Below are 15,035 nucleotides of genomic sequence, written 5' to 3'. Positions count from 1 at the left end.
AAATTGAAAATAAAAAAATATTAATTTTTGAATTTTCATTAATATTTTTAATTTTAAATATATTTTTTAAATAAAATATTAATGTTTCTATCGCAAAAAAAAAAAAAATATTTTAAAAATCTTTAAATTAAATATTTTTGAGACAAAACTCCTTATTTTATAACTTTAGCAAAAAATTTAAAAGGAAAAAACAAGGGAGAGAGAGAGAGAGAGAGAGAGAGAGAGAGAGAGAGAGAGAGAGAGAGAGAGAGAGAGAGAGNGTAGGGAACGGATCGGCGAAGCGCGAACACTTGACATTTTACCGTGTGCGGTGGGGGGTTTGATTGTTCTTCAGATACATTCGCACGCAGATAGCTCAAGGCGATTGATCATTGTAATTTCTACCAAAGATTCGAGAGCATTGGAGATCTGAATCCATGTCGTTGAATTGTTAGCTTCGCCATTGTATCCATCAGAGCGTCTCCGCGCCGGTCACTGCAATGGTGGTCTGCAAATGCCGCAAGGTACTACAACTCTCCCTCCTCCTGCCTCTTCTGTTGCCTGTACAGGAATTTGGATAATTTCTGATTCGGATTGGAACGTGGAGGCTTGGTTGATATTCATTTCGTTGGGATTTGGGATCGGATCCGGGTTTGAGAGTTTGGAATTAGAAGCGATCTCAATGCTTGACTAATTGATTGTTTGAAGAGTTAATTTCTCTGGATTTTCACGAATTTTGGAAGTACCGTTATTCGGATCGAGGAAATGTCTAAGGCTGATTGATTTACTGTTTAATTGAATTAAGTTTTCTTATTGTTGCTGTAATTTGTTATCGTTACAACCTTGTTGTTTCTGGCTTTGTTAAAATCAATGAACTTACGAATACCGTTTGTTTTTGTGTTTTTGGTGCTTCAGGCCACGAAGTCGTATTGTTTTGTTCATAAGGTTCCCGTATGTGGAGAATGCATTTGTTTCCAAGAACACCAAATATGCGTGGTAAGCTTGTGTATTTGAAAAATTCATTTTGTATTTCAGTTTCTTATCGCATGGTTTTTTTTGGTAGTTTATTTCAAGCTGCATTGCCATTCCCCAGTATAGCCACTCTCTTTCTCTCTAGTTTCTTGCGGTTTACAATATGATGAGCTGATAGATAATTTGGATGCTTAGCTACCATGATAGACCCATTATACTTTCCACCTTTTGTGTACAGTGCAGAAATGGATTATTTACGTAAGGGTTCACCTGATATGTGTGCGTATAGAGAGTGATGGATTAGGTGTAAATCATGTTAATGTCTCTTAAGCATAGAATTTCAGCCCTTCTTATCAAAAGATGTCTTCTTTCGTGCTAGGCCTTCGTGGCGCGTCATATTTGAGTGTGCTTCTAAGAATATGGATATTCTTTTTATGTGATTCAATTTGAATTCTTTTTTTATTTGGGATTTTTGGGGTTTTACTTACCCTTCCAAGATAAAAGGCAGGGGACCCTTTGGTATGTTGCTCTTTTTTTCTTATCTTAGTTGGAACATATAACCTTTTTTTAATTTTTTTTATTTATAAATTTGATAAGAAACCTGTAAAATGTATTGAAAGAAAGAGAGAAACGAAAGACTGCCTAAGGGCTGGGGGAAGAGAGTTCCCACTCCCTGAGAAGCTGCCCTCCAAACTATTGGGATCAAAGAAACAGGCTAATTACAAAAGAATTTGCTATAACTGTGAGACTACCAAGAAGCATTGAGAAAACTCTTTGAATTGAGAAAGGAATTTTCCATTGAGAAAAAAAATTTCCATTTCACAAGATGACTTCCAGCCGTGAAATCTCCCCCATCATACTAAAAGTCTCTAGACAGTGTCATCCTTTTAGTAATTCCAGCCGGCACTTTAAAGAATGGGAAAACTCTTCGAATTCAGATTCAATTGAAGAAAGATGTACAGAGCTTTTAGCATCCAAATGTTGCCTTTCCACCCTCCTCTTCACCTATCTTACCCTAAAACAACCATTTTGTCTTCACCCCTTTGGATCCAGATGTAGGTTTAATCAGGGGAGTTGTTTACTCGATAAAGGATTTTACACCTCGTGATGGCATCTCTGAGGTTGATTTTGAGGTAAGTTTGAGTTGTGTGAAATCAGTCATTCAGCCAGTGGATTTCAGTATGGAGGCTGACATTCTTGAGGATTCTTTTTCTGAAGCTTTTGACTTAACAGTAAAAGATTGTGATAAGAAAACTCCTCTCATTTCTTCATCCAATCCAAACAAATTTGCTCCGTTGATAGAAGCATGTGGTCTTGAGTTACGTGAAAGTTCTCGTTTGGCTTAAGAAGGAAGTCATGTTATGATTTACTTTGAAAAGTTTTGTTTTATCTTCTCTGAGGTAATTGGATTAACTTACATGAAGAAATTTTTTAGTTCTTTGCTAGTGATGGTTCTCCAAAAGCTTCTTTTTACAAGACTGTTGTTATTGCAAAGCTGAAGAGTTTTTTCGAGCACTTGTGCAGATTTGAATCTGGAAGTTTAGAATTTGATGGAATCAATCTTTTTGGTATTGAGAAGCTTTTTGATTTTGTTGAATAGGTTGCCTTATGGTTGGTTTTTAACTTTTTTGTTGGTCGATGATTAATTATTGCTTTTTTTTTCGGAAGATATGAAGTAACTACTGATTCTCAGCGTTTGGTGGATGCCTTATTCGTAGTTTCATCCTTCTTTTGAAAGCTCTCTAAGTCTTTTGGTCAAAAATATTAGAAAAGTTATTGGTTCTTTAAATGTTTATGTAAGGACTCTATTTTTCTACTGTACTAGTGTCATGTACTAGTGTGACTACCATATGCATGACGTAACTTTTTTTATGGGGAAAATATTCATTTAAAATGACTTCATAAAACGATGTCATGGACTTATATGTTTAAGAGGGGGTCTTTAAAACAATAGTAAAAGAAATATAAAAATAAAACAAGCTAAATATTAAAAATAGCCATGTCCTATACTAACCTAAGATCTACGAAATTAAATGCAACTATCCTATGCAAGTTCTATGGTCTTTAATTGCTATGCAAGTTCTATGGTCTTTAATTGCGACGCTGCTGTCAACCGTAGGAGATGCCTCATCTTTACTTGAAATATAAAAGTAGCACATGACTTGAGTATTTTAAGAAATACTTGATGACTCCACTATTGGGGTTAGGGTTGAGTATTTTAGAAATATTCAGTAAGTGACCCCACTAGGGTCAGGGAATGCAAACACATGCAACCATGATTGGAGATCTATAATTTAAAACCATCATAGAGGTGGCCTCCAGTCCAGACAAATTGGATGTGTAGTACTTCCCTACACACGGCTCACACATGCGAGCATGAGCCCACCAGGCGGCTCGCACACCCCTTGAACCCATCATAGTCGAGCTAGTTGGCTATAGCCGGACGTTCGGAGGTACAACAAACCTTCGGATATCATGTAAAGCATGATGATGATAATGATCTCAACATAGTGTACGCGTCCGTACATATCATCATAAAAGGAGAGTAACCTGATGTGAATGAAATACAATATGCATGAATTCCTTATAGTTTTCATTTTAAATCATTCATGTGATACAACCCCACGCATCCTTTACATGTTACTCTAGGTGACATGCATGCATAAGCCTTCAAACATTTCTCATTTATAACATTATTCAGGGGTTGTGTATCAGAAAACTCTTCATTGTAATGAACATGACATCTCATAAATGTACATCATCGTAATATGGGATATCATCATATTATGTCATGTCATAATGCATCGTCATTCTACCGTATCATAGCATCATAGTACATCATATCATCACAAATTCATCATAACATCATAGTATCATAACATCATAGTATCATAACATCATCATGACGCATCCTAATATCATATAAACATACATGACACGTACAAGGGTCACTGGGCACGTGTCGTCATATATAAGACAAATCTTCCGACCGAGCCGATAGTAATGCTACTTACTTGGTTGGCCTAGGTCAAAGCTACTATGACTCCTTGATGCTAGCTTAACAGTGCTCTTTGAAATTTAATTCTGACAAAGGAGTTCAACAATCATAAATTAGAATTCTAATATGGGAATTGGCTCACCTAATTTTGCATTAAATAATTTAAGCTTACTCTTAATGATTTAAACTAGCTAATCCTAATTTTGCATAAAACTCCTAATAATCTAAACTAGCTAAGCTTAATTTTACATAAAATAATTTAAACTTACTCCTAGTAATTGTGCCTAAATAATTTAAACTTGACTCAAAAAATTTAAACTAGCTAAAAGATAATCATATCATACTAACCTTAAACGCTTCCAAAGAGTTGAAACTAATAGGAAAAAGGTCCAATCTTATCAGGCCCAAGCCTGATTTGCCAAGATGCTTGCCTGAAGCCATCAGAAAATATATTCTCTGACTGGTTTTAAACCGTTCAAGTGGGATGATAAAATGAAGTAAGGGACCTCCCTTTTATAGTGGAGATCGAACTCCCCACTTCTCAACTTAAGCGATGTGAGACAATTTCTCTTTTATTTTTTCTCTCTCTTTTTTTTTTTTTTTTTCTTCTTCTAATTTTTTGGTTATTACATCATACACATCTAAAAGAAACTTTTATCCTCGAAAGTGTCTTAATGTGAGTTAGGTCATCCAAATTAAGGACGAGACAAACAATCTCATGTTCTTTTCGTAGATATGAGGTAGGATTCTTACTTTTTGAGTTGCATTATTACTCTGATTAGTTATCTCTTCATAACATCATTAAACTTTATTGACCTTCATATATCATCCAGCACATCTTTATACTACGGTTGAGGCTAGCAAATTCCTTAACTTCAGAAAGCTCTTCTCACAGACTCAATTTTAGTGCGAGTTGTGGTTGCATAAATTGATTGAGTCTAACTCGAAACATTTGAACAAACCTTCTACATTGTCAGAGTGAGGGAACTTACAACTTTATTCTCTAGATAAGGCAACTCACGTCGTAGATTATGAGTTCTTACAGGTAGACGATGACCCAAGTTATGAGAAAAGACTAATAAGAATTTTAGCTGAGAAGTGGAGGTCTTTTGTACTAGGAAAATGGTCTTTACAAAACCATCAAGCGGAAGAAACTATGTGAAAACAAAAGTAAGAGATGAGGGAGAAATATCCTGAGAAGTAATTCCAAGATTAAGATACTTTTGAGGACGAAAGTTTCTTTTAGATGTGTAAGAGGTAATAACCTAAAATTAAAAGGAAAAAAAAAAAAAATAGAAAAGGAAAATTGTCCCACATCACTTAAGTTGAGAAGTGGGGAGTTGGCCTCCACTGTAAAAGGGAGGTGCCTTACTTCATTTTATCATCCCACTTAACGGTTTGAAGCGAGTTAGGGAATATATTTTCTGACGACCAACATTTTGGCTTATCCAGCTTGGGTCTGATACGCTCGAACCTTTTCTTACTAGTTTCAACTCTTCGGAAGCGTTTAAGGTTAGTATGATTACCTTTTAACTAGTGCTCGGACCCTTTCTTACTAGTTTCAACTCTTCCAAAACGTTTAAGGTTAGTATGATTACCTTTTAGCTAGTTTAAATTTTTGGAATCAAGTTTAAATTATTTATGCACAATTAGGCTTAGCTAGATTAAATTATTAGTAGTTTAAATTATTTTATGCAAAATTAGGCTTAGCTAGTTTAAATTATTAAAGTAAAATTAAATTATTTTATGCAAAATTAGGTGAGTCAATTCCCAGAGTAGAATTCTAATTTATGATTGTTGGACTCCTTAGGCAAAATTAAGTTTTAGAGAGCAACATTAAGCTAGTATCAAGAGTCGTAGTTGTTTCGGCCTAGGCCAACCAAGTAAGTGGCCTTACTATTGACTCAGTTGGAAGATTTGTCTTTATGTATGATGACATGTGCTCAGTGGTCCTTGCACGTGTCATATATGTTTATATGATGTTATGATAATGTGATTCAATATGATATTGTGATGTGTTTCGATGGTGCTATGATGTGAGTTGATATAACATTGTGACGATACGATGTACTATGATGCTATGATACGCTAGGATAATGATGCATTATTACATGATGACATAAGATGTATGATGATGATTAGACATAATATGATGATATCCCATATTACGATGATGTGCATGTATGAGATGCCATGTTGCATTATTGATAAAGAATTTTCTGATACACAACCCCTAAATGATGTTATAAATGATGAATGTATAAAGACTTATGCATGCATGTTACATAGAGTAACATGTGAAGGATGTGTGGGTTTGTATCATATGAATGATTTAAGATAAAAACTATAGGGATCTCATGCATATTGTGGGTTCATTTACATCGGGTTACTTCCCCTTTTATGATGATGAGTATGGACGCGTACACTATGATGATGATGATGATGATAATCATGCTTTGCATGATATTCGAGGGTTTGCTCTGGACGTCCTGCTACGACTAACTAGCTCGACTACGATGGGCCTAGGGGTGTGCGAGCCACCTAGTTGGCTCACACTCGCACGTGTGAGCCGTGTGTAGGGAAGTACTACACATCCCATTTGTTCGGACTGGAGGCCACCTCTATGATGGTTTTAAATGATAGGGCCCTAATCATGGTTGCATGTGTTTGCATTCCTTGATCCCAATAGTGGGGTGACTTACTGAGTATTTCTTATAATACTTAAGCCATGTGCTACTTTTATATTTCAAATAAAGGTAAGACACCTCCGTATGGTTGACGGCGACATCGCAATTAAAGTCCATGGAACTTGCATAGGGTAATTGCATTTAATTTCGTAGATCTTAGGTTAGTAGAGTGCATTGCTATTTTTAATATTTACCTTGGTTTATTTTAATATTTCTTTTGGTATTGCCTTAAATCCTTTTCTTAAACGTATAAGTTCATGACATCGGTTTATGAAGTCGCTTGAAATGAATGTTTTCCGCATAAAAAGTTATGTCATGCATATGGTAACGATTCTAGGTCAATAGAAAATTAAGGGACATTACAGTTGGTATCAAAGCTAGACACTGGGCGATGTGCCAGCGAGGATGCTGGTCCCTCAAGGGGGTTGATTATGAGATCTAACATCGGTTAGAGAGGGGAACGAAACATTTCTTATAAGGGTGTGGAAACCTCTTCCCTAGTGGACGCATTTTAAAATCTTGAGGGAAAGCTCAAAGAGGACAATATCTGCTAGCAGTGGGCTTGAGCTATTACGTATTAGAGCTAGACGCCAAGCGGTGTGTCTGCGAGGATAATTTTTAAAGTTAGTTTCCAGAACAAAAACTGAAAACAAAAATAGCGTTGCGTTGTTTTCACACATTTTCTTCGATATTCTTTCAACATTTATGGCTATGAATCTTTAAGTATAACTTTATTTAAATGTGTTATTGTTATATTTTTGGTTTAGATACTATTTTAGTCACTGTAATTTTTCACACATTCTCTTTGTTATGCTTTCCTTTTAGATTCGTTCTATGCTAACGTTGCACTTTCTTCTTTAAGGTTCGTACCTATTCAGAGTGGGTATTGAATGGAGATTACGATTGGCCTCCAAATTGTTGCCTGTGTCAGGCTACGCTCGAAGGAGTTGGTCCTCAAACGACTCGATTGGGATGCTTGCGTATGTGACTTCACATATTTCTTTAACTTCTTTCCATACAGATGCTAAGAATAGAGTGAATTTCAATTCAAATGTTGAAGTAGTTATGTAATTCATTGTTCTCATGTTAGATGTTATTCATACGGATTGCTTGGTCTCACATATCAAGAGCTTTCCTCCATCCACTGCCCCTGCTGGATATGACTGTCCCGCGTGTTCCATTTCGGTATGGTGTATATCTGCATGCTATTTATTATTGATAGTCAAATTCATAAACGATCCTCGCACGTGCCTTTGAAGATTCGATGCTATTGTTGTGTTGTTTCTTGTGCCTGATCAATTTTAATTTTAATGAGTCCCTTTTTTAGTTTAGTTTCTAGAATCTATATTTCTTAGTTCAAGATCCCTCTTACTAACTGGAATCAAAGAATTAGTAGATCTGTTCCGCTCAAAATAGGAATGGACTAGGGTTATGAGCTTATAATCTATAATATGACGATCGAGTCGATTCCGTGATTATAATTCCATAACGGGTCACACCAGAATAGGGCTAGGTTATATACATTATTAGGGTCATTTGAGCGTACTCTCAATAATGGAAACTATGCTATTATCTCAGATGTCTGATTGTTTTATGGTATATGTAAACTCTTGGTGCAGATATGGCCTCCGAAGAACTTTAAAGATTCAGGATCCCGCCTACACGGAAAACTAAAGGAAGCCATCTTGCAGGTTATGTTCACGCTTGACGTTACAGTTTTCGAACCGATGATCATCTCAATTCTCATATGAATATTGAAAGCGAGCTATGTCGCGATTGTAGCATGATATGATCTTATTGATTTTGGTTCGTTTTGTTCATCAGACTGGTCTGGAAAAGAATTTGTTTGGCAATCATCCAGTAGGATTATCAACAACAGAACCCCATGGTCCTCCCCCAGCATTTGCCTCAGATCCCTTGGTTTCCTCTTCAGGCAACGCACATAACAATAAGAGTTCATTAAATTCAATAGCAAACATCGAAACGAATACGGGTGAAGGGTTCTCCGCCCCGACTGGAACAGGATCTTCCAAAAATGACATTGCAGATATTGTAGAGATTGAAGTGCCTGGTTCAGAAGGGAATTTTGTGAAAAGCTCAAGTCCTTCAGGCGTAAGAGCATCTTGTCTTAGTCAACATGTGATTCATTTTCTTACTTTCAGTTCGTTCTCATATCTTTTGTTTTCAATTTTCAATTGCAATCCAGCCTGTTGCTACCACAAGAAAAGGTGCACTCAATTATGACAGGCAAAATTCTGAAATTTCGTATTATGCTGATGACGAAGATGGTAATCGTAAGAAGTATGTTCGAAGAGGTACGTTACATGCTTTTTGATATGACATGTTGTCACCTAAGTGGCCGTTTGTTTCCCTCTAGATCCCATAAACCCGCTTCTCTGTTCATTTAGTCATCAAACTATTGTCTGGCCTGGGGTGGTGGTGGAGGGGGGATACCATTCCTGTAGCAACGTGTTGTTCCCTTTTCAACATCCACAAAAACGATTGGTTATCCACAAAAACGGTCACCTAAGTGACCGTTTGTTTCCCTCCAGATCTTATAAACCCGTTTCTTCGTTCAAATAGTCATCAAACTATTGTCTCTGGCCAGGGGGGTGGTGGAGGGGGGATACCATTCCTGAAGCAACGTGTTGTTCCCTTTTCGACATCCACAAAAACGATTGGTTATTCACAAAAACGGTCACCTAAGTGGCCGTTTGTTTCCCTCTAGATCTCGTATACCCGTTTCTTTGTTCAAATAGTCATCAAACTATTGTCTAGCCAGGGGGGTGGTGGAGGGGGGATACCATTCCTGTAGCAACATGTTCCCTTTTCGACATCCACAAAAACGATTGGTTATTCGTAATCGCTTAACCTTAAACAAATTCAATCTTCTAGCATTCCCTGATATTTCATAAGCAAATATTGAAGAAACCCCTTCAGTGTTTTTCATCTAAGAGTGAAGCTTTTGAATCATATATATTGTATTCCTTTAAGAAATGATATAACTTCAGTTCATCTTGGAAGTCCATCAAGCCGAGCGTGTTACCCGACGGGACAGTAACGTCCCCATTTACTAACGCAACAGATATCTTAGAGAGACTTGAACCTTTTGTGTTTTTCATTTTCACAAATAGAGCACTGAGCTCTTTACTTCAGCCATGGTATTCTGGAATTTGTTGTCATCACTCCATTTCTTTGTTACCTGCAGGTCCTTTTAAGCACAAGTTTCTTAGAGCACTACTTCCTTTCTGGTCAACTGCATTGCCAACTCTACCCGTGACTGCACCTCCTCGTAAAGACGCATTGAGCGCCAATGATGTCGGTGAAGGTCGTGTTCGGCACCAACGACCCTCTAGAATGGATCCGAGAAAAATTCTTCTTATCATAGCAATCATGTAATACCCATGGATCTGTTCTCTCTCATTCTCTCTTATATGCTTTATGGTTTGGCTTGAAATCATGGAGAGATTTCATGTGTGCAGGGCATGCCTGGCAACGATGGGCATTTTGTACTACAGACTTGTACAAAGAGATATCGGAGAAGAATTTGTGGAGGACGAGCAGCAACTGCAAGCAGCGCAATGAAAAAACAATATTTGAAGAGGGTTTTATTAGCAGTGCTTAGCTGCTGCTGCTGCTGTTAGGAGTTGTTTGGCTCCTTGAAATCATCGGACCTTTTGCCAATTTCATCATACAAGCATTGTAAGTATCTCTTACTTGAGGCTTCTCTGCCCCATTTGAGGTGAAGTTTTTGTTGTCATCTTACAAACTCTGTTCTTGTGTGTGTTCCTTCTCTCACTTGTATGGATTGTTCATCAGAGAATTAGGTTAAGGAAAAGATCTTTCATTGGAACTAATTTATTTTGTAATTACCCATTTACTCAATAATCTTACATAATAATACTTGTTTTGGAGATGTGGTAATTCTAGATTTTAGGGGGTTTATTCGTCGTTGTTTGGAACGGGTTTTGAACTCGTTGATTTTATGTATTAAAGTGTAACAGCTCAAGCCCACCGACCGTAGATGTTGTCCTTTTTGGGGTTTTCCCTTTTGGGCTTTCGTTCAAGGTTTTAAAACGCGTTTGCTGGGGAGAGGTTTCCACACCCTTGTAAAGAATGTTTTGTGGGATCCTCAAACTGATGTGGGATCCTCACAACCCACCCCCTTTGGGGTCTAGCGTCCTTGCTCGCACTCGTTACTTTCTCCAATCAATATGGGATCTCATAATTCATCCCCCTTTAGGGCTAGCGTTCTCGCTGGCACTCGGAACCCTCTCCAATTGATGTGAGATTCTACATTGGTTGGAGAGGAGAACGAAGTATTCTTATAAGGGTGTGGAAACTTCTCCCTAACAGACACTTTTTAAAAACCTTGAGGGGAAGTCCGAAAGGAAAAATCCAAAGAGGACAATATCTCTTAATCGTGAGTTTGTGTTGTTACATGGAAAGATGAGTATTTTACGGTATTCAAGCAACAAAATATTTGTATTCAACATAATTGAGAGATTGGTATTCAAGCAACAAAATATTTGTATTCAACATAATTGAGAGATTGGTACTTGCAAATTATCACCTCTCTGTAAAAACGATAAGGTCTGTCATCTAACCACAAGAATGACTGTAGGTATGTAATTAGTTTTCATTCTTTCATGCATGCACGTGTCATCTATCTACAAAAGGAACCGTGAGTCATTGAGCGCACGTGCACGTGCACGTGTGATCTAACTATAAAAACAACCTAATAAGAACGACCATAAGTCCTTGTTTCACTTAGTAAACAAAACATGGTTCTCAAGATCAGCTTAATCTATTGAAGGGGCCTATTTTTAGGTGGTGAACGGAGTTCTTCCATTCATTCATTCATTGGTATTTATTACTGATATGAAAATTTTTTGTACCTTCTTTTGTCCCGATCCATGGTTTGAACGAGTCACATACACCCTAGTACATGTTCCTCGACGCTGAAGGTATTCCCAAACGACGGACATTTTAACGAAAGTTACTAATATCATAACTAATATCATAACCGTTGTTATTTCTCTCTTCTTGCTTATATAACGTCTCTTTCAACAATCTCTTTCGAAAATCTCTCTCTGCCCTCGTTTTCTAAAACCTTCTCTTAAATCTAGGCTAGAGACTCGAGCATACGTCGCTTGGCCGTAGGCGACGCAAAAACAAATTTGCTTAGTTCATTTGTCATTGGAAAGTGAGTGCCCAAGTCCTGCCATCAAAAGTGCGATTGTGATAGACAGAAGATAATTACAAAATTAAGAGTCAAACTTCAAATCATTTACATAATATAATGCATTACATCATCAGGAACCATTACTTAATTGCAAAAATATTGAATAATTAATAGAAATGTTATTAATTAATCTCTCTTATGATTTATGAATAAATAATTGAGTATTCTATGTAATATTATAACAACATAATAGAACCATGAATTAAATATAAAAATAAGAGCATGAATCAAATTCCAAATTGGGACTATATACACACAACTATATACTTCAAAATTTTGTTTCAATAATTTTCTACAAAATTTAATTTCATTTATTAATGATATATTTTTTAAAATAATGAAAATTACCTTTACTAGTAACTCGGTTTTAACTCTTAAGGGGCCGTTTCTTCTGTTTCGAAATTGAGATAATCGAAACCTTCTATCCTAACTCTTACGGGGCCGTTTTTTTTCTATATTTATTTTACAGAACGGTTTGAATTAACTCCCGATCGTATCTCTCTCGAGATTAAAGAAAAGATGGGCAATCTGTCTTTTCACAGCTATCGTCCCACTAAAAAAATATTCTTGTGATAGGACCCATTCCAGGTCAGAAATAGAGTGAAATCATCTTTCCTATTCTTTCCCGTGACCTTGCAACTAAGAAAGATGTTCACTTCTAAGAAAATCTTAAAAATTCATAATTCAAAAGGTCATCCAAAACTCGTTAATACCTCTATCATGGTCATCTTAAGATGTTCGGGTATCTCGAAATACCTAGATATCTTACATGAGGTAATCTAAATACCCGTTCCATAAGAAATCTGGATTCCTGCTAAATAACCTACCCGTAAACGTATTTTTTTTAAAAAGAATATTAATATTCTAAAACAAAAACATAGATTAATACCTTTTTTTTTTAGAGCCATACCATAATTTCCTATATTTTATAGTAAGAATTTGTAATAATAATTTTTTTTCCCCTATAACTAACAAAGTGGAGAGCACAACATATTTACATATACATATATCTATAATAAAGAGTCTCTCACCTAATTTCTTTTTTTTTTTTTTTTTTTTTTTTTTTTTATTGATAATGATTATTATTTATTATTATTAGTTCAATGAGGGTGCATTCAACCTACATTANTTAATTTAGTGAATACTAAAATAAATAAATTTATAAAATAAATCCTAACGTAAGCCATGTTTTAATTATTTTATATTTGGGCGTGTGGTTGTGTTTATATATATATATATATATATATATATATATTATATGAATATCAAAATAGATTGTGTTAATGTTAAATTATGAATAATAATTTAAAAAAATAGAAAAATAATTTATACTAAATTAATAAAAATACTAGGATGTCGTCTCGGTTCATTCATGTGTCTCTCCTTTACTCGGGTGTCACACATGCTTACCAGCTTCTACCTTGGTTTGTCTTCGAACCACATTTTACTAAGAGAGATATCGCTTTGGTACCATTTGTAATGATCATGCTAAGGATTTATAATCTAAATTTGACACTTAATGGTCCCCGATAATTTACTGTATCTCCTATGATATGGTCATGTTGCTTACTTCTCGATTTCTAAGAGTATGAAGACTATCACCAAAGGCCAACACAAGGTAGAAGCAAGGTTCTCGATGAAAGACCTATTGAATTGAAGAGAACTGGACCAAAGCTAACCTAGTCACCAAATTGAACTAGCGTGAACCGATCACGTCCTCTCCAGCCGAGGAACACTCAAACACTTTGGAAATTGAGGCCCCAATCGAAATATTAGAACAAATGACTTTCACAATGGTATGATATTGTCTAGAAATGTAACAGCCTTATGTCTGACACCGCTAGCAGATATTGTCCGCTTTGACCCATTATGTATTGTCGTCCGCCTAACACTTTTAAAACACATCTGTTATGGAGAGGTTTACAGCCCCTTATAAGGAATGTTCCGTTTCTCTCTCCAACCAATGTGAGATCTCACAATCTACCCCCTTGGAGACCCATAGTCCTCGCTGACACATCACTCAGTAACTAACTCTAATACCATTTGTAACAGCCCAAGCTCAGTGCTAGCAGATATTGTCCGTTTTGACCCATTACGTATCATCGTTAGCCTCACAGTTGTAAAACACATCTACTAGGAAGAGATTTCTACACCATTTTAAGTAATGCTTTGTTCCACTCTCCAACCAACGTGGATCTCACAATCCACCCCCGACCCATAGTTCTTGCTGACACATCGCCTGCTAGTAGATACTGTCCATCTTAACCCATTACGTATCGTCGTCAGTCCCAAAATTTTAAAGTACGTCTACTAAGAAGAGATTTCCACACCATTTTAAGAAATATTTCATTGCTCTCTTCAATCGACTGAGATCTCACAAATGACCTTTTAAACAATCTTTTAAACACCAATCACCAAAAACTAATAGAATATGAAGAACAAGATGGATCATGGCTATGAAATGCCTAATTTTTAATGAACATCATCATTTTTTTCCCATAATACTTTATATTTTTTTTCTTTGCCCACTTCGATATAAATTTATACGATTAATACAGACAGAAAATCATACAAATCTTCGACGTGTAATGCATATCATATGTAAATTTCTTTTTATTTTTTTAAATGTCTAATCGATTTGTATTTTTTATATGGTTTAAATCTTACGACATGATAGAGAATGCAATTTTTTAATTTTTTAAGAGTCCGGTAAATTACAATATTAGAATATTATACAATTACTCAACTTGGCAACATGTTAATTAATATTTTCCATTAGAATTAAATTATTATTCAAGCTTGAAATAGTTTATCAAAGTTTTAGTTCTTCGAAGAAATAAATTTAGACACTTTTAAAATATATAAATGAACCGAGGCTACATTCAAATGAAAGTGATGTTAAAAATAGGACGGTTGAGAAAGATTTAAAAGAACCGAAATTATTGAGTGTGCTCGTGACAACTTTCTGAAGAAGCATGTGAGTGAGAACAAAGCATGTTAAAAAGACCCGAACTCTTGGAGGTAGTTCAAGACAAGTAGATAAAGTGGTCATGTAACGGGGGATGTAAGAGAATGTTAGGACCATCAGGTGTCGAATCCAAACTCCAAATTGTAATTGGAATATTAGACATGGGGCGTTGATTTTGTCTCTTTA

At 36.0% G+C, this 15,035-nt stretch overlaps 1 protein-coding gene across 1 annotated transcript; it reads left to right on the top strand.

The window, feature by feature from the left end:
* The first annotated feature begins 236 nt into the window (after positions 1-236).
* Positions 237-10,550, top strand: LOC111811285 (zinc finger protein-like 1 homolog). Its single transcript, XM_023698058.1, has 9 exons — positions 237-503; positions 895-975; positions 7,499-7,616; positions 7,727-7,821; positions 8,256-8,327; positions 8,461-8,748; positions 8,843-8,951; positions 9,845-10,031; positions 10,119-10,550. Exons 1-9 carry the CDS (start codon positions 480-482, stop codon positions 10,219-10,221), a joined length of 1,077 nt encoding a protein of 358 aa, XP_023553826.1. The 5' UTR covers positions 237-479; the 3' UTR covers positions 10,222-10,550.
* Positions 10,551-15,035: the final 4,485 nt, after the last annotated feature.

The sequence above is a fragment of the Cucurbita pepo genome, chromosome LG15 (genome assembly GCF_002806865.2).
Source record: "Cucurbita pepo subsp. pepo cultivar mu-cu-16 chromosome LG15, ASM280686v2, whole genome shotgun sequence".
NCBI lineage: Eukaryota > Viridiplantae > Streptophyta > Magnoliopsida > Cucurbitales > Cucurbitaceae > Cucurbita > Cucurbita pepo.
The sequence above is the reverse complement of the archived record's forward strand: the minus strand, read 5'-3'. Positions and strand labels throughout refer to the sequence as shown.